The sequence below is a fragment of the Phacochoerus africanus genome, chromosome 2, assembly GCF_016906955.1.
Source record: "Phacochoerus africanus isolate WHEZ1 chromosome 2, ROS_Pafr_v1, whole genome shotgun sequence".
NCBI lineage: Eukaryota > Metazoa > Chordata > Mammalia > Artiodactyla > Suidae > Phacochoerus > Phacochoerus africanus.
The window spans coordinates 13,403,222-13,430,010 of NC_062545.1; the positions used below are offsets into that span (position 1 = coordinate 13,403,222).

A 26,789-nucleotide genomic window follows, 5' to 3' on the forward strand; every position below is an offset into this window, starting at 1 on the left:
AAGAGGTAGAGCTGTAATTTGAATTCTCAACTACTACAATATATTCTCCCGACAAAGCTAGTTTGGACATTTCGTACAGACAGTTAAGTCTTAGCACATGGCTGCTCAGTGGGTGGCCACGTGGCGATCCATGGGCCGATTTGCAAACCATTTCTTCTTGGTCCACAACAAAGTAAGTGATGGAACAGAGAGGAGATATGTAGAAACATTCACAGCACTTTGGCAGAGTTAACTGATGTCTATTAACTCTAATAGCCAAAACTAATTCGGGTTTTTTACATTGCTTTTTTTTTTCATTTTATTTATTTTTTATTGTATTTGACCAACGTATTGCTCCCTGATTGACTGGCGATTCAAAAACAAAGAACAAAACAAAAAGCCACCCTGGTCCTTTACCATCAAAAGTGTGAGAGTCACTGCTCTAAACCAGATTAGTGAGCTGGGAAAAGATCATAGATGAAGTAGGAATTATGATGGCAATTCAGATAGCTAATAATAACTGGCTACTTAGTAGAGCATCTATGATTGTGCTTAGTTTCTCTGTGTGTGTGTATATACACACATATACCATATACCTGTGGGGGGGAGTATGTGTATATACACACACATGTATACAGTTCCACATATATACACATACATTTATGATGTATGTATGTATCTGTATATCAAGAGAGTGTTTAAAATCATCACAATATCCCTAGAACTTTGAAGTCACTATTTGTCACACCCAGTTGACTTGATTATGTTCTTGCGATACTACTGCCAATATCCACTTCTCTCTCTGCAGAGTTACTCTTTGTTAAAAATCAAACCAACAGAGTTTCTTTCATTACCGATGCTCTTCCGTGGATATATGAGGACGGAGAATAATTATGGTCCCCTACCGCCCCATCCGCTGCAAAATAAAGCCTGATACTTCTTATCTCTTTTCTCTATTTCAGAGGGCACTTGGTGGGCGGTTGGGAATAGCTGTGTCAGGGCTTCTGGGTAGAACCTTTATTCCTTCTTCATCATGCTCAGCCTTTCTAAGAGCTGCTGCCCACTTCCTGGAATGAGTAAAGATGTTTTGCTGTGTGGGTGAAGAGAGCTGATTGAATTGATTCCATCACTTATGCATTTCCTGAAGGTTGGTTTGTTTATTTAAAAAAAAAAAAAAAGGATTGAACTGGAATGAACTTTATAACAGGCACAAGTTTGCTGAAATTACTTATGTTAAAGACAGAGTGAGGGGAAGGAGTTGTTTCGATTAAATAGGTATAATGGGCTGAAGGGAAGGATGGCCACAAACCCTCTTGGACAAATTTTCACCTTGAGGAGAACACAGGCTTTGGAAGCTATTGACTGGTTACCCGATTGTATCTTTAAATGTTCTTTTTTGGATGCTTATTAGGAGAAGACAACATACATAGAATGTAGCTTTGGAAAGAATAGATGATATACTACCTCGTATGCTGAATATATCTAACGAGAGGGCAAAGAAACACTGTCGTTCAGTATAGATGGGTTTTGAAGTGCAGGAAAGAATCAGAGGTAACCTACATTGGCTGCGCTATAGAAAAGGGTTTAAAGAGCATACGGGGATATTACATTAAAGACAAACATAAGTGGGGTAGAGTTTGTATGTTTTAGCCCCTTCTGGGGCCGCTTCCCCATGGCATTAATCTCTATTTCCATTTAGCATGTTTATATAAACAGGGCTCCGTGTTCAGTTTCCATAGTAATTATCCCTGCTTGTATAACTATCTTAAATAATGAGAGGAATAATTACTATTAGGAGACACAGCCTCAGGCCCACCCTTTTGCCAAATGTGGTGATTTTGCTTTTCACTACTCAGTTCTCTTTTCCCACTTTAAATCTTTTTTTTTTCCTCCTTCCTTAGGTTAACTTGCTTATCTTCTTTATGTGAATTGAAATAATGAGCGTGGCTGCTCTCTGAAAAGCAGTTTGATGAATCTCAGAATGACTGTGTCACGTAACTGGAAGTGCTCTCCGTACTTTCCTAAGTAAACACATTAGGACTCCATGCCCATCCTGGTGTTTTCAAGACTGGCACAATGACGGTTAATAGGGCCCTGTTAAGGAGTCTCCTGTCACCAGGCAGTGTTTATGACAAAATTGCTCTTGCTGTCATGTATCTTTGGTCCCATTTCTAAAACATTCACCCCCCTAAGCTGATGCCGCGGTTCTAAACTAAAGCCTACGTCAAGTAAAAATTGGATTTTTAAAAGAGCTGCTCCATCCATATTGGTCTTGTAGACTTTCTAAAATTACTAAGTAGTTGAATAACCTTCCCCTTCATTTTAACTGTGCAAATCAGGCCTCTATTAGAGCGTCTATCTACTCCCTTGTGCCAGAAAAGCCTTCTCTTTCTCCGTTGCACTCATTTAACAAGCATTGATTGACCTCACTGGTTCTTAAGCTTCTTCCTGTGGTAAAATTCCTAGAAAATGTGGCGCTTTTCACCACAGATCGTTTTGAGGATATTAGCCTCAAAATACATAATTTTTACATTTATGTGTGGAATTAAATTAAAGACTGGCATGTATTCAGTTCCAAAATACGCAAGCATGCGTCACTCCCAGATTTTGATAAGAAAGAAAAGAGATAAATTTTATGAAAGAAATTTCTCCTCATCGAGTTAACATTTTCCCCCAGAGTGAAATGGAGGGATGGTTCGGTGAGAAGCGGCGTACTTCTCCAGCTCACAAAATATCAGGTCTGAGTGGAAGCTTGAGACACACAGGTATTCATGCATATGTGTCAAGAGTCCTGGCATTCCCGCTGTGGCGCAGTGGGGTTAAGTGGCTGGTACTGCTGCAGCTGTGGTGTAGGTCACGGCTGCAGCTCAAATTAATCCCTAGCCCAGAAACTTCCATGAGCCATGATGCAACTGAAAAAGAAAAGAGTGCCAAGGTGGAGGGCCCAGCCTCTGCCCTCAAAGAGCTCATAGTCTTGTAGGAAAAGCTCATAAATAGCAAAGCTAGAAAGCAATATGAAATTACATGTCAGAGCAGGTCAGGCAGTGCCAGGCACCTCCCACGGGCTAGGACGGTCTGAGGAGATCGCCTGGAGGAAGTACCCCACCAGGGGCTGGGGCACCAAGAGAGGTAAGACTTTGAGGGGTGCCAGAGGCCGTTTCTAATATCATCAGACTTGTACGCATGTCACAACTCCAAGCAGAAGGCATACGGTACCGTGTGACCCTGAGAAGGAAGCACCTATTTCCTCCCAAGTGGGAAGAAAAGAGACAGAGAGAGGATGACAGGTGCGTGAGCACTGGAAGCAGAGCAACTCAGCAAGCCTTCTGTGATCTTTCCTGCCACCTGGTGCTTCCTGGGACACACGATGTCTTTCTGACTCTGGCGAATGTACCTTCTCTATACACCAAGCACAAGGCCTCAAGTTCAAGACCTGGTGTGGCCCGAACCAGTGCTTCCCAGGCTTTAAAGTGTGTACTCGTCACGTGTAACTCCGCAGCGTTTTGTATTGTTAAAATGCAAAGATCCAGCACGGCTGAGGTGGGACTTGACATCCTCATTCCTAACAGCCTCCCCAGGGGGACGTGATGGCTCCAGCCCATTGACTTGACTTTGAGTGGCGAAGGCCCACATTTTAGCTCTTCATAGGAGGATCTTGGAAATTGCCAAGAAAATCTACTATCCTTGGGGTTATGTTTAAAAACCCGAAGTGGGTTAAGAATCTGGCATTATCACTGCAGCAGCTTGGGTTGTAGTTGTGCCATGGGTTTTTGACCCCTGGCCCAGGAACTTTCTCATGGCATGGGTGTGGCTGAAAAATGAAATAGGGCTCTGAATGAAAGGCTTGTCTACTCGGCCCAAAATTGTATAAAACATAACTTAAAATTTTTTAAAAAATAAAAACCCGTCATGCAATTTTGAAGAAAAACTCTCACATATTTTTTCTTTGAAAAAAGAAGTTTGGTAGTTCCTGTTATGGCTCAGCAGGTTAAAAATCCGACCAGGATCCATGAGGATGTAGGTTTGATCCTTGGCCTTACTCAGTGGGTTAAGGATCTGGCGTTGCCACACGCTGCAGTGTAGGTCACAGATGTCGCTTGGATCCTGCGTTGCAGTGGCTGTGGTGTAGGCCAGCAGCTGCAGCTCTGAATCAGTCCCTAGCCTGGGAACTTCCATATGCTGCAGGTGCAACCTTAAAAAGAAGAGAAGAAAAAAGAAAAGAAAGGGAAAAAAGTAAAGAAAGGAAAAAAAAAGTGAAGTTTGTCTAGAGATCTTAATAATAAGAGGAACAGGAGTTCCCGTCGTGGCGCAGTGGTTAAGGAATCCGACTAGGAACCATGAGGTTGCAGGTTCAGTCCCTGCCCTTGCTCAGTGGGTTAAGGATCCGGTGTTGCCGTGAGCTGTGGTGTAGTTTGCAGACGCGGCTCGGATCCCGAGTTGCTGTGGCTGTGGCGTAGGCTGGCGGCTACAGCTCCGATTGGACGCCTAGCCTGGGAACCTCCATATGACACTGGAGCAGCCCACGAAATGGCAAAAAGACAAAAAAAAAAATCTGAAAAAAAAAATAATAGGAACAATTATTCTGATTGTGATTGCAAATTATTGAGTGATATTCGCTTGGCATGCTGCTGAGGTTAGTAATTATAATAGCAACACCTTTTTTTCTGAGCAAATAAATATCATTTCCCATTTTACAAAAAAGTCAGAGGTTAAGTAACTTATGCGATGCCTCATAGCCAGTACAAGGCAGCCCTTGGGGATTCCAATCTAGATGTCTCTTACTCCAGAGCCACTGGCCTCCAAAATCATAGTCCAAAGAAGAAAATAGAAAACTGATAGACGTGCAGAATCGCAAGAGTGGAAACTGTGATGTTCTGTGGAATGGAAATGGCTGGATCTTCCGGGGACAAAAATTAGCAGCAGAGGAGTTCCCGCTGTGGCTCAGTGGGTTAAGGAACCGACATTGCTGCGGGCTCTGTGTAGGTCACAGGTGTAGCTCAGATGAGGTGTTGCTGTGGCTGTGGCCTAGGCCCCAGCTGCAGCTTCAATTCAACCCCTAGCCTGGGAACTTCCATATGCAGCAGGTGCAGCTGTAAAAAAAAAAAAAAAAAAAAATAGCAGCTGAGCTGCCTGATAAGGTGTCCTTTGCACATAGCCCCATCAAACAATACCTTTCTTAAAAAAAATTCAAATAATTATTTCCAATGTGTCTGGTAGATGCTCAGGATCCAAAAGAAGGAGAAGACGGATACAGATTTGATTCTGTACTTTAATAATAGAAGAAAGCATGAGGAATTATTTTCAGTGTTTTTTATGTATTGATACTGATAGTATTTCTATAAGTATATATGAGCATGAAAAAGAGAATTGCTGACCCAATATGATCTGGCATTTTTAGCAAGTTTCATGTATCACTGAGGAAAAGAAAACTCACAGACACATTCACTGATGGAGCCAGATTCTAACCACCGAAAAAGTAGACCAAATCATATTCTTAGTGATTATTCTCTCTGAGTGCACAGAGAGTTTACTTCTTGAATTTTTCACATTTTAATGTAATCATAAAATGGTGGTCTTGAAAAAAAGCACACTAAAAACTATCCTCCCTCTCTCCTAAAGAGGAAAAACTGGTGTGGGTACCGCCCTTTGCAGATGTACAAGAGACAGGACGTGACCCTGAAAGCTTGTCCCTTACAAAGATATATGCCGCCTTAGCTGATGCAGGGTAGTTATCAGAAATTTTAAATTGAGGAGTGGGTTGTTTTCCTTCACAGGGAAAAGACATCACAACAAGGAAGAAATATCTGTACATGGAGAGTTGCTTCCTTGTCCATCCCAGTGCTAAAAAGGGCCTCGCAAATTTGGCTTATTTAGCAAATACCTTTTGGGGGCTAAACCCTGAATCGACAACTCTATATGGAAGCTGTATGCTTTCACTAAACATGACGAGATGGCTGCAATTATAACACAGTGTGACTGTCAGATGAGGAGCTGATTGTGGGTTCTGTGAGTCACTTGAGACTTGGTTCATTTACATGTGATTCAGAATGACAGTGTTGGTGGGGAAATGCAAAACCAAACCATCCGTCTTCCTTCTCCTCTGAGTAAGCCCTTGTGTGGGCCCCTGAGATAGGAAGAGGCTAGCCAATGGACACAGAAACTGTACAGCTCACCCAATGAGAAGCGAAATGGTCTCAGCAGGAAGAAAATGATGGAAATTGTCCACACTGGTAGCCTGAAAACACCGCACCACACCAACTTTTTGGCAATATTAGGAACAACTCTCTCCAGCATTACCTTGAGAGAGCTATCACTATTACGTACTAACTGTATGTACAAGAATTTTTTTCCAAATATTTTACACGTTCAGTCCACGTAACTGCTATAGTAGTATGATGTACTGATGTGTACTATTATTATCAGTAAATATCGGCAGATAAGGACACTGGGACACTAAGAGATTAAGTAGCCAACCTAAGGGCATCCAGTTGATGACAGTGTCAAGATTTGAGCACAGCCTGACTCCAGAGATTGTTTAATCACCATATTGTTGTTGAGTTTGGTGGGGGGAATGGAGGATATCATCACTTATATATTTCTAAGTCTGACTTCTAGAAATATTATTTCACCACGAGTGAGATGATAAGTCACTAATATTGAGTGCAGAGTCAGTTCCTTTTTGATTCAGCCTGATTTTCCAAAATTGATCATCTCACAACAGCAGCATCTCAACTATTAAGAAAGATGTAGGAACATTCTTTTACTTCTAAAGTTAGGATGTGCAAAATAATTATTCTTATATTTATGCATGACTATATCAAAATACCAGGCAAATTTTAAATGGGTTTCTAAGATAAAATACCAATGTTTCTTCTAAGATAAAATATAAATGTTCACATTACAGTGGGCCATTTAGGCTTAAATTCTGTAGATCTTCTGAATATGAATTTACCCCCATCCTCTATGAGAGATGCTTTGGAAAAGGATACAGAGCATTGTTTAAACTTATCAGTGTGTCTTAGAGCTGTAAGAATTTGTATGTAAAATTTCCAAATTGCTTAGGCAACTTCCAAAACATCCCAAATTTCTGCCTTGGGAAGAGATATTTTTAATAATCAGAGATATTTTTCATATTCACTCTTCAATAATCAATATTTACTGAGCATCTACTATTTTTCATTGAAGTATGGTTGATGTGCAATATCATGAGCTTCTACTATTGACATAAAACACTGCTAAATTCCAGCAACACCAATATATATGAAATATTTTTCTCTCCTTCCCCATAAGAGTTTTATAATCCAATTGGAAAACAGTGTATAAACAAACAAACAAAAAAACCATGAAGAATAATACCAGGCAGTACTCAAGGATTGACAATTAGAATCTGTAAGATTAGAAGTTGATAAAAATAGAAGTTTCCCATCTCCCTTCCCACCATATTTTGAAGAGGGTTCTCAGCTTGGGCAACCCATTTCAAGAACAGTAATCTCACAACTAAGAACAATTTTCTCAGTCTAACCATCCATGTCAACTTAAGACTCCTGTAAATCAACGTCTTTCACAATTGTCCAGCCTTGGCTTGATACTCAAGAAACTTAATTTAATACTAACCTCACAGGTAAATTAAGGTCTTATCTGAACATCAAACAGACTTTCTGTTATGGAAGCAAGACTCACTCAATGGCTTCTGTTTATCAATCCATCTTCTAACATTTGGAATCTTACAAGGCAGATCAATATTCTTTCTACGTGGTACCACATCAAATGTTAGATAATTACGATTCTGATGACCTGATTCTTCTTTAAACATTTTTGTTCTAAGCTTCATACTTCTTATGAGATTTTTTTTGTTTTTTTTTAAAAACTCTACTTCTAGTCTGTTATGAAAATTTCAATTTCATCTTTAAATTCCGGTGACCAGAATTGAACATACCCACTTAACCAGCTGAGAAAGGACAAAGACCTATCACCAGTTTGTTTTAGGAAAATCTGCTTTTACTAATGCATTCTAGAGTTCCATTAACTATTTTCTTTACATTGTACTATTGATTAATACTGAATTGACTATCTAGTAAATTACCTAGATATGCTTCTATGAAGCCACATTTCTCTCATCCTGGTATTAAACAGTTTTTAAGATCCAAGTTCATGTCCTTAAATTTATCCTTTTAAGTTTCATCTTGTTTTTACTGGCTCATTACTCAAACTATAAAATGTTTTTTAAGTTGTGATATAATTGACATATAACAGTGTAAATTTAAGGTGATCATTTACATTTATATATTGCCGTATGATTACCTTGGTGGTATTAGCTGACACCTTCATCTCATCATTTCTTTTTTGTGGTGAGAATATTTGAGATCAAGTCTCTTAGCAACTCCAAAATATGCAGTACAGTAGTGTTCACTGTAGTCAAAGTGCTGTGCATTAGCTCTTCAGAATTTATTCATCTTCTAACTTCAAGTCTCTACCCTTTGACCAACATCTCCCCAGTTCCTCTACCCCTCAGTTTCTGGTAATTACTAGTCTCCTCTCTGTTTTTATGAATTCACCTTTTTTTTTTTTTGGACTCTACATAATGGTGGAACCATACAGTATTTGTCTTTCTCTGTCTACCTTATTGCATTTAGTATAATGCTCTCAAGGTCCATCCATGTTTTCCCAAATGGCAAGATGTCCTTCTTTCTCATGGCTGAATAATATTCCATTGTGTGTGTGTGTGTGCACGCGCATCACACCTTCTTTATCTATTCATCCATGGATGGACACTTAGGTCGTTTTCATATCCTGGCTTCTTTTGACAATAATGCCTCAGTAAACATGGAAGTGCAAATATCTTGATATCCTGTTTTCATTTCCTTTGGACATATACTCAAGAAGTGGGATTGCTGGTTCATATGGTAGTTATATTTTTAATTTTTGAAGGAACCTCCATAGGGTTTTCCATAGTGGCTGAACCAATGTACATTGCTTCCATTACTGCATGAGTTCCCCTTTCTCTGCATTTTGGACACTTGTCATCTATCATCTTTTTGATAGTAATCTTTCTAACAGGTGTGAGGTGATAATCCTATTATGGTTTAGATTTGCATTTCCCTGATGACTAGTGATGTTGAGCATCTTTCCCTGTGTTTTTTTGGCCATTTGTATGTGTCTTTTTTGGGGGGAAAAATGTCTATTCAGTTCCTCTGCACATTTTTAAATCAGATTGTCTTTTTGTTTTGGGGTGGTAAGCGTTCTTTGCATATTTTGGAAATTAATCTCTTATCAGATGATTTGCAAATATTTCCCCCATTCTGTAGATTGACTTTTCATTTTGTTGATTTTTTTCTTCTGATAAGCACAAACATTTTAGTTTGATGTAGTTCTGCATGTTGATCTTTGCTTTTATTACATAAAATTGGTTTTGATCATTTTACCTGATCCTGAAAAAAGGGAAGAAACAACATGGGGTAAAATTGTGTACAACTGGAAGTGAGACCCAAAATTTCTCCTCATTTCTTGGAAGATACAGTTGATTCACAGCAGAGGGAAAGCGCTCTCTGGTCACTATCTCAGATCTCCAGGTTTTCCTGGTTCATAAATTTGCTTAAACCTTGGGGGGAGATGATGATGATGGAGCCATTACTCTTATTCCATAACAGCATCCTCAGCACCTCACTGTGAGAACCAATGAAGTGTTTTCAAAGGTGGCTAGTGTGAGAGGAGCAACTCCCAGCCCCTGCTCTGGCCCTGAATCTTGGGTCCTCCTGCGACTGCACAGCTCAGAAAGGCTGAAGTCTCAATTTTATGCACGGGGATATACTTCTTTGCAAAGGAGAAGCCAATTCCCCCTGCTTCTTTCTCCTCTACCCTGTGAAATTAAATGATGTCTTGACAGTCTATCTCCCTGGGGATTTCAAGAGGAGGAAAAAAGAACTGGCCTCCTGCTATTCCAAAATGTCTGACAGTTTCAGTCCTCGAGTTTGCATCGTTGTGCAATTTTTTTTTCTTTTTTCATTTATGATCTTAGGAAGCTTTGTTTTGCTCAGAACTTGAATTGGTGAGCTCCAGAAAAAGAAAAATATAGCAGTTCATATAACAGTTGTGTACGTTTTCCTTCTGTATTTACAGCTAAACCCCAGTGAATTATCTCTAGCATCACTGTTTACTGTGGCACACAGGAAGTAGATGCAACTAAGGGTCCCAGGCTGTGGTTATCCAATACAATAACCAGTCCTTTCCGTGGTTATTCATCCACGATAGATTTAGGAGGGTGTTTTCTAAGCCCTGTCACCAAGGAACCCTCATAGTTTTTCTTCCTCCAGCGTCTAATTCTTTGGGCAATGCAGCTATGTAACAAAATAAAATAGAAGTCTGTTTTTCAGGCTGTGTTTCTGTTCATGCATAGTAATATGTCAGGCAGCCCTGGAGAAATTTAGACTCTACATACAGTTGACATGCTGGCCGACTGGCATTCAAGGACACATAGATCAGTCAGAAAAATATATAGATCAGTCAGAAAAATAAAAGTAACTGCTCCACATGGTATGGGAACCTACACAGGTGGGAAATCAGTGAGTAGTAACTTTTTTTTCCTGAAGGAAGATGTTTATAGCAAAACACACAATTACTTCAGAAAATCACAAAGAAGGCATTGGACTGGAATTTTTTTTTTTTTTCTAGCTCTCTGAAAGACTTAGAAAACAGTAAAAGGTCTTGCAAGTCTAACAAATAATATTTGGATCCTTTACAGTGATTTTAAACCACAGCATGTCTAGAAATGGCCTGAATAAATGGGCCCCCAAGATGGCACTTGCCTCTGAATTTTTAAAAACTTCAACATAGAGAAAAAGTATTCAGTCTGCAAGAACGTTATTGACTCTTTCTGCAATTTGGGGGGATATGGATATGAACATTTGTCTTGTGCAAAGCTATATTGTATTTATGTGTTTATGTATGAAGAAAAAAATTACATATGTAAGTACAAAAGATACTAAAACAAATACTCCTGCACCCAATACCCCAGTTTAACAAATATTAACATTTTATTTGGCTTCAGATTTTAAAAAAATTTATCAGATAAAGTTAAAATCCTTTCTTCCATCACATTCCCATCATTATCAACAAAGGTCAGGGATCTAGTTCATGGATTTTTATCACTTTGCAAATATAGATGATCTAGAAAAAAATGATTTATTTTGTTAATGGGAGTTCCCATCTTGGAGCAGTGGTTAACGAATCTGACTAGGAACCATGAGGTTGCGGGTTCGATCCCTGGTCTCACTCAGTGGGTTAAGGATCCAGCATTGCCCTGAGCTGTGGTGTAGGTCACAGACGTGGCTTGAATCCCGCGTTGCTGTGGCTCTGGCGTAGGCTGGAGTCTACAGCTCCAAATTAGACCCCTAACCTGGGAACCTCCATATGCTGCAGGAAGCGGCCCTAGAAAAGGCAAAAAGACAAAAAATAAAATAAAATAAAATAAAATAAAATGTGCATTTTAAAAAATTTGTTAATGATGCAGCCTGTATTTAATATTTTGCAGTTATTTCTTCCATTGAACATGGTTTTGCAGACTCCTCAAATTGATTCATTTAGATTTAAGTTATTCATTTCAAGTACTGTTTTATATCACCATATAATTACATCACTATTTTGCATTAATTCCTGAAAAGATGAAAATATAGATTGTTTCTAATTTAAGGTATTAAAAATACTGTCATTAATGTCTTCCTATGTACATGGGAAAGTTCTTCCAAAGTGTAAACATGAAAGTGGAATTTGTTTAGGTTGTGTTTATTGTTAATTACATTGTTACATGGTCAATATTATTCTTCAAAACGATTGTGTGAAAGCTTTTCATTACCTAAGTTCTCTCCTAAAATTGGTATTATGCGACTTTTTAACTGTAGGAAATTCGGATATGAAACAATTGTTTTATTTGCATTTTCATGGTTTCTGGGTTTGACCATCTAGTCATCTAATTTGGGATTTTATATTTTTTTCTTCTGTAAATTGCCTGCACATTTTTTCATCCATTTTTCTATTAGGTTATCTGTATTTTTTAGTCGTGATGTGTTACTGACATGCTCTAGATATTAGTCTTTTTTAAAAACATTTTAAAATTGAAGTATAGTTGATTTACAATGTTAATTTCTGGTGTACAGCAGAGTGATTCAGCTATTCTTTTTTATTATAGCTTATTACAAGGTATTGAGCATTGTTACCTGTGCTCTACTGTAGGACCTTGTCCTTTATCTGTTTTATACACAGTAGTTTGTATCTGCTAATCCCAAACTCCTGGTTTGTCCCTCCCGCCTCCTTTCCCCTTTGGTAACCATAACTTTGTTTTCTATGTCTCTGAGTCTATTTCCATTTTGGAAATAAGTCCATTTGTATCATATTTTAGATTCTAAATATAAGCGGTATTTGTGTTTGTCACTTAATATGATACTCTCAAAGTCCATCCATAAAGTGGCAAGTGGCATTATTTCATTCTTTCTATGTCTGAGTAATATTTCATTATATATAGATACCACGTCTTCTTTACCCAGACATCTGTTGATGGACATTTAGGTTGCTTCTGTGTCTTGGCTGTTGTAAATAGTGCTACTACGAACATTGGGGTGCATGTATCTTTGCAAATTAGAGTTTTCCCTGCATGTATGCCCAGGAGTGGGATTGCAGGATCACATGGTAACTATAACTTTAGCTTTTTAAGGAACCGCCGTACTGTTTTCCATAGTGGCTGCACCAATTCACATTCCCACCAACAGCGTAGGAGGGTTCCCTTTCCTCCACACTCTTTCCAACATATATTGCTTATGGATGATGACCATTCTGACTGATGTGAAGTGATAGTTCATTGCAGTTTTGATTTGATTTGCATTTCTCTAATAATTACCAATGTTGAGCATCTTTTCATGTCTTTTGAATGTCTTCTTTGGAGAAATGTCTATCTAGGTCTTCTGCCAATTTTTTGATTGGGTTTTTTTGCTTTTTTATTGTATGCATTGTTTGTACATTTTGGAAAGTAAGCCCCTGTTGGTTGCATCATTTGCAAATATTTCGTCCTCATTCATCAGTTGTCTTTTTGTTTTGCTTATGGTCTTTAGCTCTGCAAAAGCTTGTAGTTTGATTAGGTCTCATTGTTTATTTTTGCTTTTATTTATATTACCTTGGGAGACTGACCTAAGAAAATATTTTGCTACAATTAATGTCAGAAAATGTTTTTCCTGTGTTCTTTTCTAGGATTTTTGTGCTATCCAGTCCGTTATTAAGTCTTTAAGCCATTTGGAGTTTATTTTTAGGTATGGTATAAGGGAGTGCTCTAACTTCATTGAACACTGCCTACAGCTGTCCAGCTTTCGCAATACAACTTGCCGGAGACACTGTCTTTTCTCTTTTTTACATTCTTGCCTCCTTTGTGGATGATTAATTGACTGTACATGTATGGGTATATTTCTGGGCTGACTATTCTGTTCCATTGACCATATGTGTGTATTGTGCCAGTACCACATTGTTTTGATTACTGTAGCTTTGTAGTATTGTCCAAAGTCTAGGAAGTTTATACTTCCAGCTTTGTTCCTTTCCCTCAGGACTGCTTTGGCAATTCTGGGTCTTTTGTGATTCCAAATAAATTTTAGGATTATTTGTTCTAGTTCTGTGAAAAAAATGTCATGGGTAATTTGGTAGGGATCACATTAAATCAGCATGTTGTTTTGGGTAGTATGAGCATTTTAACAATATTAATTCTTCCAATCCAAGAGCATGGGATATTTTTCCATTTCTTTAAATCATCTTCAGTCTCCTTTATCAATGTTTTATAGTTCTCAGTGTATAAGTCTTTTACCTCCTTGGTCAGGTTTATTCCTAAGTATTTTATTTTTTTATGTGATTCTTAAAGGGGTTGCTGTTTTTAAAATTTTTCTCTTAGTTTTTGTTTGTTTTGTTTTCCTTCTTTTCTTATGGCCACACCTGCAGAATATGGAATTTCCCAGCCAGAGATTGAATCTAAGCCACAGTTGCGATCTATGCTGCAGCTGTGGCAACCTTGGATCCTTTAATCCACTGCACTGGGTCAGGGATTAAACCCTTGCCTCTGGAGTGACCTGACCTGCTGCTGTTGGATTCTTAGCCCAGTGTACCACAGTGGGAACTCCCTGCTTTCACTTCCAGATATTTCACTGTTAGTATAAAGAAATTCAATCAATTTCTATATTTTAATCTTTTGTCCTTCTACCTTGCTGAATTTGGTTATTAGTTCTTAGCAGTAGTTTCCATGTGGAGTCTTTGGGTTTTTCTGTAGGTAGTATCATGCTATCTGCATATAATGTCAGTTCTATCTCTTCCCTTCCAATTTGGATAACTTTTATTTCTTTTTCTTGTTTGATTGCTGTGGCTAGTCTGTCATCAGTGCTAGTTACTCCTCTGTGGGTAATTCAGCTTGTATCTTCATCTTGGAGTTCTATGACTCTATTTTAACATATGTAAGTGCATTTACTTTTATTTTTATTTTATTAATCCTGCTTAGAATGTGGTATGACCTTTCAGTGTTAGGCTTTGTTTTGTTTCTTCTTCCAGTTCTGAAAAGTTTTCAGACGACTTCCTTGAAATACTTCACTGACAATCTGTTAATCCTCTCCTGATGATGAAAATCTTGTTGGACACATAATGGAGTCTTTCATTATTACTGCTATACTTGTCTCAATGCTTTTTTTATGTTTCGTAATTTTATCTTTTTTTGCTGAATTATAGGTATAGTCCTTGACATTTATTCTCTTGGGTGTTGCTTTGGGAAGAAATAATTCCATCAGAATCTTTTTAATGCCATATGTTTTGTTTTTTATTTTCCACTTTTTATTCTGTCTCTTCTTGTTTCATTTCTGCCTATATTTGTTTTTATAATTTCTTGTTCTCTTACAGGAACATTTTTTTTTCTCATATCACATCATTTATCTTAAATATGTATATTAAAGTAATTTTAGATGAGTTTGTTATTTGCATTTGATCAGGAGTGTATTCATCTTGTGACTGTTGAGATGGCTTTCTGGTTTTTAGTGTTAATTGGATTTTTTTGCTTTCAGACAACACACTGAGTAAGAGGTGTATTTCTCACTCTCATTCTTTGTAATGCAATGCTTCTCACTTGTCTCCACTAGTCCCTCAAGACCTTCAGTCACAAAGTAGCTTTTGCATTGGCATCTCAGGATTTCCTCCTATCTAGCAATAATTTGGGAGACATCCTTGACCCAGGCATGGAAGCTGTGGGCTTCCTGGCTTAGGTCAGGTCTTTTGATTCTCTATGCATCCTCTCTCTCGCTGCTGGGTACCATTAAGGATGCAGATAGTTTTTTAGGCAACTTTTTGAGTGGCAGAACCACAGACCCTGATTTCATTCAGGTAACCTAAACTCTGATCTTCCACTACCAGGTGGGAGCATTCTTTATCCTGCTGGAGTATGGAAACTTTGCACCTGTTTTCCATACCAAATTACAAAATAACTGACTTTAGCCCTTGTTTACCCACACTGTGGTTTTCTGGTCTGTTTCTGGGCTAAAGAGATGTTTATTCTTTCAAGAATACAGTATTTTTTCAAAGTATCTATCATTGTATTCAGAACTAAAAGTGTATTTTTTGTCTTTTTAAGGCCACACCTGCAGCATGTGGAGGTTCCCAGGCTAGGGGTCCAGTCGGGGTCCAACAACCACAGCCACAGCAATGCGGGATCTGAGCCTCATCTGCAGCCTGCTCCACAGCTCATGGCAACACTGGATCCTTAATCCACTGAGTGAGGCCAGGGATTGAACCTGTGTCCTCATGGATGCTAGTCGGGTTCATTAACCACTGAGCCAAGACAGGAACTCCTAAAGATGTATTTTTTAAAGCATAAGCTCACAATGCCAAAAAAGCCCAAAGTGCTTCATGTTTTTAACAAGTATTGCTCTCAGTCACACATATAACAATATATATGTTTGATTTACATACATTGCATGCTTGTGAACAGTTTATTCTGTAGAATTTATTCCTTTTTCTAAAAGTTCATGCTAAATTTGATATTATTTTACTAGAACAAAACTTTATTTTTTGTCCTCAACCAACTCCTAGATCAGGGTTGGTCTTAGAAATATGTGGCAATTCACTTGGCTTGATTTGTAAGGTCACAGGTAGGCCATTCTGTACGCCAGTATTTTTCTTAATCTGCCATGATATATAAATTCCACCAACATGGTTCTCCTGGGTTTGGTGATTTTTTTTCCCATCTTTCCACAAGTATCTACTAAATGAAACTAAATTTGGGGTAGAGGAGGAAAGGCAGGTGAGGCCTTTCCAACAGGGACACCTCACACGGACTAAGGCATTTTGCCAATATTATCAAGATAAGGGCCCTGGATGGTGAGGCAGAAATGCAAAAAAGGAAACGGTATGATTTCCAAGGAGTTGAGAAAGCACCGAAACCAAACTGTTCTTCCTCTCCATGTTGTTAGAAACCTTGCCTTGATGATTTGTAAAGTTCCATTAACCTCACCATGCCCATTGATGATTTGTAAGGTTCCGGCAACCTCACCATGTCCCTTGATGATTTGTAAGGTTCCGGCAACCTCACCATGTCCCTTGATGATTTGTAAGGTTCCGGCAACCTCACCATGTCCCTTGATGATTTGTAAGGTTCCGGCAACCTCACCATGCCCATTGATGATTTGTAAGGTTCCGGCAACCTCACCATGTCCCTTGATGATTTGTAAGGTTCAGTTAACCTTACCGTCCGCATCAGGGCACAAGCACACTCACAGGCACATCGCCATTCAAAGGTGTTCATAAACAAAAGCAGGTGTAATCGTCCTTGAGTAAAGAAGGAAGTTAAAAATACATTTTCAGACCCTATCATGTTTACCTTACCAACTGATTTTGATTATGTGGCACAGTCTAATCCTATACAACAGATAATGGTCGAGGCTTGTCCCCCACGTGTCTAGAATATTCTCCTCAAAAATGGTGGAACATTTTCAACTTGACTCCTGAAGCTCGTTTGGTTTTTACCTTTTCTCAGACAATCTTCTCCCTGATGCTTTAGTTAAATTCTGCTTCCTTCACCATAGGCGACTTACCCTTATCATGGGTTTTTCAGGCCTTGTGTTTTCTCTCTCCTTTCAGCCATTTGGGCACTGCAGTAGCTGACATGCGAAAAAGGCAGCAGTCACAGAATGAAGAAACACCTGCTGTGTCTCAAGCACCTGGAAACCAGCGGCCCAACAACACATGTTGCTTTTGTTGGTGCTGTTGTTGCAGCTGCTCCTGGTATGTCCTCTTATCTGTGTGTTTCTACAACTGAGCTGGGTTGTAACCGGAGTGAACATGCAAGTCAGCCCCTGGGATCATAAAAACTTCTTAATCTGTCTTTTTACTTCTTTTACAAGTAGGAATTATTGGAGACAGTCTTTGGTTTAATGCAAATATTTCCATAAGCAAAATAATAATATTTCCTCATAATCTAAACTTAAATTGGCAGTAAGGTAAATAATGAAAAATGATTTTATATCGTGTTTTTCTCCATCCATGCTTCTTAAAGGGATACGTAAAGATAAGATCAGGGTTATGTATTTATTGAACAGTAAACAACATTCTCCCGTGTTACAGAAGGTACAAGAACACTAGAATAACATCTAGGAGTACTCTATGTGGTATTCAGTGTAGTGTTTTATCTCTATGCTATTTCATAGGGTGTTAATCACTCCATCACCAGGTTGGGTAGCAGCCTCAGCCACAGGCTCCGGAAAAAAAAAGACAGAGAAAAGTGCCACAGACTCATGTCCACAGATCTAAAAGGTCAGGGATAAGCATGGGTGTGAAGGCCAAGTCAGTTCACTAAAAACTCTGAGCTTAGAGCCGAAGAACCTGCTTTCCATTATGGGTCTATCACTGACAAGCTCTGGGACACCCTTCAAAGTTGTAGTCTCTCTTTTTTGGTTTTTTCGAGGGCAAAGTGATAACGAGGTAGACAAGTTGATTCTCAAGCTCCTGTGTAGGACTCAATGTCCATGATTCAGGAAAACCTGCTTCAGTTCTAGATTCCCTAAGGGTCTTCAAATAAGAACATCCGTGAGACCCAGAGCCCTGAGATTTACAAAGATGAGATTCCTCAGGGGTGCTAGACTTAACGGCGCTGTCCATGGAACCACACAGTGCAGGGTCCTTTAAGATCCGAGGTGGATCTTCTGAGTTGGCAATGGTTTTTTGGCTCTTGCTGACCTGTTTCAAAACCGTAAAGAAAGGCCCAGATGCTTGAGTCATCTTCCTATGCATGATCTCAGCAGTTTCCCAATATCCTGGGAGGTCATAGTTATGATATGGTGGCATAAGGTTCTGTCCCAGTGGCCAAAACATATGATGAAACAGGCTCTAGTGGCAGCCTTAATGCTGAACAAGTTTTGAGCTCTCTAGAAAACTTCATTTCCAGAAAAACACATCTGATAATTGGAGCAATTGAGAAGTTTTATAGTAGTTTTTAAAATATCAAAATTGCTTCCCAGATGGCAATCCTTTGTTGGGGAAAGTCATAGGTGATTCCTTTTTCCTTAATTCTTATGCCTTAAATAATTATGGAGGAAATTAAGTTTTAAAGGAGAGAAATATTTCAATACAACTGTAAAATTTATTTTCTGTCTCATTTCTGCAGGGATCACCTAGTTCTTTTTTTTTTTTTTATTAGAGTATAGCTGATATACTTTGTTGTGTCAATTTCTGCTGTACAGCTTAGTGACCAGGTCATACACACTCACACACTTTTTCTCATCATGTTCTGCCAAAAGAGACTGGATGTCTTTCCTCGTGCCGCACAGTAGGACCTCATTGCTTATCCATTTTAAATGTACTATTGTGCATCTGCCAAGCCCAAACTCCCCGTCCATCCCACTTCCTCCTCCCTCCCCCTTGGCCACAAGTAAAGAGATTGTCTCATCCTGGCCTTATTACTCTGTGAAATGTGGGGTAGTGACAATATGATGAGTCTGAAGCCAGACTGTGTAGATTAAAATCTTGTCCTCATCCGTCATTATCCATCTGACCTTCAACAAGTTGTCCAGTGTCCTCAGATTCCGCATATGAAATGACAGTAATATGCATCCCTACATCATATAGTTGTTTTAAACATTAAGTGAAATAACATATGTACCAGGTGAGAACACTGCCTGACCCATAGTATACCTTTAATAAGAGATTAAATACTGAGCTATGAAACACTTCATATTGGAAAAATAAAATCTTTTTTTAAAGAGGAGTTGGCTTCAAATAATGTATATATATTTTTTAAATCAGCTTGTGAATGTAATACAAAAAAAAAATCTCAGAAAGGAGAGCTGTTTTATTTTAAAGTTTGTGTAAAACATCGCAAATATATTATTTCCATGTTGAGGGTGATACATCTATTTCTCATTTACACTATGCCATGTGCCAGTAAGTAGTATATGAATTTTTTTTGCCTGCAAAAACTTATCTCTTTTTTTTTTCCTTTGGTCTTTTTAGGGCTACACCCATGGCATATGGAGTTTCCCAGGCTAGGGGTCCAGTCAGAACTATAGCTGCCAGCCTACAGCAGAGTCACAGCAACTCAGGAGCCCAGCCACGTCTGCAATTTACACCACAGCTTACGGCAACACCGGATCCTTAACCCACTGAATGAGGCCAGGGCTCGAACTGGCTTCCTCATGGATGCTAGTCAGGTTCATTAACCACTGAGCCACAACGGGAACTCCAAAAACTTGTTTCTGAATTGCTTCAGGATTAACACACCAAACACTGAAGTTTTGTTGTGCAGTATTTGCTGTCAGATAGGCAATGAGCTCTGCTTTAATCTGTCCTACAAATAGTTAGCAAGACTTGCTTTTAGTAATTCTTAAAGTGCCCAGTGAGTATCAAAATATTCAACCTGAGCTTGTAAGCTTCAGATTGTCACAGAACACAGACTATGGGTGGAGAACAAAACAGCTTTTGGGGGCTACCTTAATCTTGCACCCCTGTAGGGTGACAGGTATTTGGACCCTAAAAACACGTGGCTTGGATGAGTGTTTCATTACTTCTAGACAAGAGAGCACTGTGGTCAAGAACTGTGTTTGTTAGTGGGACATGAATACCCAAGTCTAGGCCATAAAATGCGCTGTCTGTAAACATACAGGTCTTCTCTATATGACAAATTATAGGTTATTTCTAGTGTAAGCACCTGTTTAAAAAAAAAGAAGAAAAGTTAAACTGGGTTTTAAGTATAACCTGTTATCTTATTATACATGGAGATATCTTTACACAGGCATTTTGAAAATATCATAATTTTTGTACTTTGAGTTTAGGAAAAAAATTGTAAAGGCTTATTAGAATGGGGGGAGAAATGTTCTTCAAAATTTGCAGGCTAGATCAGAGGCGTAGAACAAAAAGAAACACTAAGAAATGTAATTTAGGGACCAAAAAAGTTAGAAATCAAAATATGAAGTAACTGTCATGCGTAAGTAGGAACAGTTGACATGCAGCTGATTTTACCTCCTTTTAAGGAAATCGAGTGCTAAGAAAATACATTTCTATATCTAGTAATAAGTATAAAACCTCGCTCTAGCCTCACATGTTATGGGTTTTTCAAACAACTTCGTGTTTTCGTCAGATTTGCATTTCTCATTCATATTTCATCGTCAGCTCTTCTCTCATTTTTAAATTTATTCGTGTCTTTATAAAATTACAACGATGCTTTATTTTGGGCGATGATACCAAAAATGAATACATAACCACGGAATATTTCCATTGCTCCCTTCAAAAATCTAAAACGTGGGGATTACCTCACAATAGCTTACTCAACTGATCTGTCCTCTGTCCCTGTCAAGGAATCACTTCTGTCCCCAAATCCTTCTCCATCTCCCATTTTCCCCACCGCCCTCCATCTAAGGAAGAGAAAGCAAGGGAATGAGGTGTCAGACCTTTAACCTGGGTTGTGTAAAGAATTCATGGATGCCTGCATTGTGGCCATCAAGCAGACAGTCTTATCAACTTGCAACCCTCCTATATGTGGGACCAAGCTGTTCCCAACCAGGACAGTTGTGTCAAGGTCACGTGTCTAGAGGTTCAGGGTTATCAGTATGGAAACTTTATGTTCCCTTTCTAACAGCACAACCTGCCTCTTCAGGTGGTTAACCTTCTTCCCTTTTCTTTAGGAGAGAGAACCCGTTGAAAGATGTGGGCTTCTGTGAGGTCCTTCAGACACCTGTGAAAGTGTGTTGCAAACTAGAACTTCCATATGCCGCCAGGTGTGACCCTAAAAAGAAAAAAAAAAAATGAGGTAGGGAAGTTCCCCTTGTGGGACAGTGGGTTAAGAATCCAACTTTAGCCGCTGGGGTCGCTACAGAGGTGAGGGTTTGATCTCCAGCCTGGCACAGTGGGTTCAAGGATCCAGTGTTGTTACAGCTGTGATGTGTAGGTCACAGCTGTGTCTCGGATTCAATTCCTGGTCCAGGAGCTTCTTCCTTGGGGGGGTGGGGAAGAAAAGAGGTAGAAAGGGAGTGATTTCAAAATGCAATTTGAGCTTAATGCTAATTTCTAAATTGTCCTAGGAATGGTCTCCTAACATCAGAGGTTATACTGAAATGACCCAGGCTGTTTTTTTCAAGAAGTCTCTGGGTACTAATCCATTTTTGTTTTCATTCCTCATTGCTCCTGGGGGTGTCTTATAAAGCAAAACAGATTTCTGGGTTTACTCATTAAAAAATGAGAACTCCACAGACTTCAGATACCATGCCTCCAGAATGTTCCATGGGCGTCTCATGCTGCTGTGTGGTGGTGATTGTGGAGTTGGGGCCGGGGGTGGGGGGAGGGTGTGACCAGAATATTGCTTGCCATGGCCCCAGGCTCCCAACTTGTAGGATCCAAGGCAGTGGTTCTCTTTGTAGCTATTTTACTTACGAGCTTAAGTTAGAGGCTTTTGTTTGAGTGAACGAAAAATGGCCTCGCCAAAAAACTAACGTTTGGAAAATTCTGCATCTGATTTTACAGCTAAGGCAGCTGAAGATTTGCTTACTGTCAATAGGCTCATTGATGACAGAACTGAGGCTAAAGCGCAAGTCTCTTTATATCCAGGCCATTGTTTTGTCCTTCTTAAGATGGCACTTCCAAACTTTTCATTTCCAGGCATGAAAGGAACCATTTCCAAAGCTTTTTACTCGGCAAACTCTTCGAGAATCGCATTAAATACACCATTTCAGATGGAATTCACAATCCCGTGCATTATTGTGTATTGCCTACAAGATTTGGCCCCCAGCATCAGCTAGACACCGTTCTTCTCAGGAGAAACTGGTCAGGACAGTAGTACATTAACTAGCCCTGTGAAAGCTAAAACTGTCTCCCTTTTGACACAGTAGTTTCCAGAGTTTCCAGACCATGGGATAGATCTGACTAAGTAAATGTTAAGCGCTTTCTAAACATCCTTTGGGTTGCCTCTCCCTCCATTTTTAACAAGTACCGCTGCCGCTATAATTCAAAACAGTGCAAAAATAATGTCCTATTTTATCCTCTGATGCTGTCACACTTTAGCTCTTTGCCAATGGAAATACTCAAATGCCTGCTCTTTAAGCCAAAGCATATTTTTTTGAAAGGAAAAACAAAACCCGCGTCTGTTCCATGGTAAAGAAACCACCCCCTGGCAATAAATCTGCTCACACATGCATGTTGAAGCCTCTCCTCTGAGGCACCGGCGAATAAGCAGCCTTTTCTCTACCTGTCGCCTCCCAGACCTGATTCGTCTCCCATGCACAGGATTTCCAAAGGACCTGTACTCAGACCATCATAAAAATCACTTGCAAAGAATTCTAGCCTTGAGACTCGCTGTTGCCATGTCATAGGTCAGTTTTCTCAATCGTTTCTAGAACTTACATGATCTTTAAACTCACACAATCAGAAGACGTCTACCCAAGTGAACCCAGGTTTCCCAGGCCATACATGCAAAACCAAAAAGTTGACCCTGGGAGTGTGTACCCCCCTCTACTCTACGCACTTGCTCACGCACGCACTGGTAGTTGACTGAGTGCTGAGTATTGCCTCGTCCTGCTGCCTTCATGGGCTTCCACCGGATTCTCCCTGCTCTACCCTGATGGGGAACAAATTCTCTATAAGCAATTGAATCTCAACATGAGTATTTGGCTCTGCTCCCCAGGTCACCTTCTGGAAAAGCTTAGTGGTCACGTTGCCTCTGCCAGATCTGGGTGACCTATGAGCAGAGTGCTATCTACTGGAAAATGGCCAGAATTAGAATTCTTTGAGCCTTGTCATGGCAGCCATGCTTTTTGACTCTGTGTTTACCTGGAAATGCATATTTTTTTTTCCTGAGTGTCACATGGCTGCACTCAGACCATCAATGCGAAGGTGGATATGATGACAACAAAATACTGGATGAAAATAGTATGCCAGTCTTATTTAGGAGGCTAAGAAGAACGAAATAAAAAAAATTTAAAAAGGCTGAAAAAAGATCAGATTAATTCTGGCTAGAAGGCAACAGCCAGCGGTGAAGGTCAGGCAGTTCACAGCCGGTGATAGCTTCGTCGGGGAGGAGCCAAGGGGGTCCTGCTAGGTGCCTTGAGGACACCTGGGGACGCCTGTGTCGTGGTTCCCTTGAGGTGGAGGGTAAGGAGGAGAGGGAAGAGTCCCAGTGTTGGGAGTCGGTGAGGAACCCCAGAGCTGAGAGAGGAAGGGAGGCAGAGAAGGGGAAGGTCAGAGGGCATGAGGCTCAGAGGATGTGGAAGAGGGGTGCCAGCACCCCCCTCCCCTGGCCCTGTGGTGAGTGGGGAGGAGCTGCTGGAGCCATGGGCCTTCAGAGAACGGGGTGCCAGCAAGGGCCAGGGGTGCACGTGGACCACACATGCTTGAGTGTTTGACATGGAAAGGATGTTCCAGGGAAACAGAGGTGTCCTCCGTAGGGGGGGAGAATGGATGGTGGGAGCAGCCCCACTCTGGTCAAGAAGCCCAGAATTCAGAGTTCCCGTCGTGGCGCAGTGGTTGACAAATCCGACTAGGAACCATGAGGTTGCTGGTTCGATCCCTGGCCTTGCTCAGTGGGTTAAGGATCCAGTGTTGCCGTGAGCTGTGGTGTAGGTCACAGACGTGGCTCGGAACCCGCGTTGCTGTGGCTGTGGTGTAGGTTGGTGTCTACGGCTCTGATTAGACCCCTAGCCTGGGAACCTCCATATGCCCGGGAGAGGCCCAAGAAAAGGCAAAAAGACAAAAAAAAAAAAGAAGAAGAAGAAGAAGCCCAGAATTCTAATGGGATGGGAGAGACTGGGAGCCAAGAGGCTGGGCAGTGCCTCTGAGGACGGACCCCTGTCTGGAGTGCCATCCGCTGGCCCGCATGGCGCCCTCAGCTTCAAGTCATTTCAGGGTCAGGCCCAGGCAGGATCTCTCATCTCTGCTAACTCACTGCTTGTGGTGATGTGGTGAGGGCCACAGGATGTGGCAGAGCTTCCCTGTGACCTTGGCCATAGGCCAGAGCTGGTCATACCCACGGCCATACCTCCCTCTGCTCTGGATGGGGCTGCAGCCATATGGGCCAGGCTGACGCCCATCCTAGTGTGTGGTTTCCATACCAGTCACTCTCCGGTCTGACATGTGTTTTTGTTGTTTTAGGTTAAGGCCTTCTGGAAACCTAACACATGTGGATTTTATGGTAGAATTCACACCGGCTCATGTCGGTCAGTTGGCACTGGTCCTTGTCATAAACACATAGAAACATTGCGTGCTTTAAAATAGCCAAAAATATGTTTTGGCATATAACATATGGTACAGAGTAGGTGTTTAATTAATACTAAGGTGTTGAATGGATGATAGAATTTGGATTTTGCAATTGAGTCTACTTTATAAACTATGGAATTTTTTTCAAAAGTTACAGGCTCTCTCTCCAAGCCCTTAGTTTCATCATGTAGCAGACAATGCTTGTTAGGGAACAACTCAATCTCTTATGCATTTTCTTTATTGTCGTGTGTGTGTGTGTGTGTGTGTGTGTGTGTGTGTGTGTGTCAGTAGCAGTACCAGGACTGGTAGTACTAGCAGTAAGTCACAGTACAGAGGAGCTGGGAAGTCCAGGAAGGAGCACTGAAGTCTGGTTGGTGTTACTAGGAATATAAAGTCGAGAAGGATGAAATAGAAGACTAGACAGATAGGCAATGACAAATAATGCAGTGCCTTTTATGTCATATTAAGAAGTTAAGACTTGACACGTGGGGAGATGTGGAAAGTGATTGCAGATTATAAAGAAAGATGGGACAAAGTCTATTTTATGTTTCAAGTATGTTTACCTACAAATGGAAATTATGTGGAAGGGCTAGACAAAAACAAGAGAATATTAGAAGATTTTTGTAATAGTCTTAGTGAAAGGTGCGAGGGGCTCAAAATTGAAGGTGCCTTAAAGGAATGGAGAGATTCCGGTTTCAAAAAAACTTAGTACTGTCAAGAATGTGCCGTCATGGCACAGTGGTTAACGAATCCAGCTAGGAACCATGAGGTTTCAGGTTTGATCCCTGGCCTCGCTCAGTGGGTTAAGGATCCGGCGTTGCCGTGAGCTGTGGTGTAGGTCACAGACGCGGCTCGGAGCCAGCGTTGCTGTGGCTCTGGCATAGGCCAGAGGCTACAGCTCCAATTGGACCCCTAGCCTGGGAACCTCCATATGCCACAGGTGCGGCCCTAGAAAAGACAAAAAAAAAAAAAAAGACTTTGCAGTAGATGAGAAGGAGGGAAGGATAACGCCATATGATTGATTGCTCGAGTGGCCAGGTTGATGGGGAGCCCACCAAAGGAGAGAAGGCTGGACCAGCAAGTGGTTTAAACCAGGATCGGATAGTGGACCAGACTCATTCCATTTGTGGTACCCAAGAGTTAGCTGTAGAGATGGTTTTGAAGCTTGCAGGACAGGTCTTGATTGGATATAACAAGCCGGGAGTCATCAGCATACGGGATACAGGAGGTAAGAATGATGGCTCAGCATGCAGAGCAGTGAGCCACAGAAGCCTCGGGAAACACCAAACTTTCAAGAGAAAGCAGTGCAGTCTTGCAAGTGTGGAAGGCAGGAAAGAGATGGTGCGGGAGGTAACATACAAAGCCTAGCACTGGGCTGGCACAGATGCTCAGTCGAGAGTTTCACAGTGAAGGGAATGATGGATGATGCAAACACACCAGGGAGGTCCAACGCGATAAGAATCATAAAACATTTTGTCATCTGGCTGACTGGGAGGTTATCAGTGAGCTCTATGAAAATCCAGCTTCTCTCTAAGGCGCACAAGGAGGAAGAATTGAGAGAGAAAAGTTGCTGAGTTCATCCTTTTCAAAGGCCCTGAGAACCCTGATCTTTCAGGGGGAAGGTTCTTCAAGCTGAGGGAAGCAGGGGTTCCTTTTCTGATTTAATCAAAGCAAATTAGGAGTTCCCTGGTGGCCTAGTGGCTAAGGATTTGGTGTTGTCATTGCTGTGGCATAGGTTCAGTCCCTGGCCTGGGAACTTCTACATGTCATGGGCATAGCCAAAAAACAAAACAAAACCAAACAAAAAAACAAAGCAAATTATTTAGTTTCTAAAACAATATGAAATCCAGCCCCAATCCTTCTAAGTCAGAGTTCCCATTGTGGCTCCAAGATGATGAATCCTACTAATATCCATGAGGATGTGGGTTTGATCCCTGGCCTCTCTCAGTGGGCTAAGGATTCAGCATTGCAGTGGCTGTGGTGTAGGCCGGCAGCTGCAGTCCAATTTGCCCCTAGCCTGGGAACTTCCATATGCCTCAGGTGTGGCCATAAAAAGCAAGCAAGCAAACAAACAAACAAAA

At 40.6% G+C, this 26,789-nt stretch overlaps 1 protein-coding gene across 1 annotated transcript in view; it reads left to right on the forward strand.

Annotated features, from left to right (window-relative positions):
• The window catches only part of RGS17 (regulator of G protein signaling 17), a 99,792-nt gene that overhangs the window by 51,825 nt on the left and 21,178 nt on the right, over positions 1-26,789 (forward strand). Inside the window, exon 2 of the mRNA XM_047769889.1 lies at positions 17,116-17,259. Within this exon, the coding sequence (XP_047625845.1) occupies positions 17,141-17,259 (119 nt within the window). The 5' untranslated portion in view covers positions 17,116-17,140. The remainder of the gene's footprint in view (positions 1-17,115; positions 17,260-26,789) is intronic.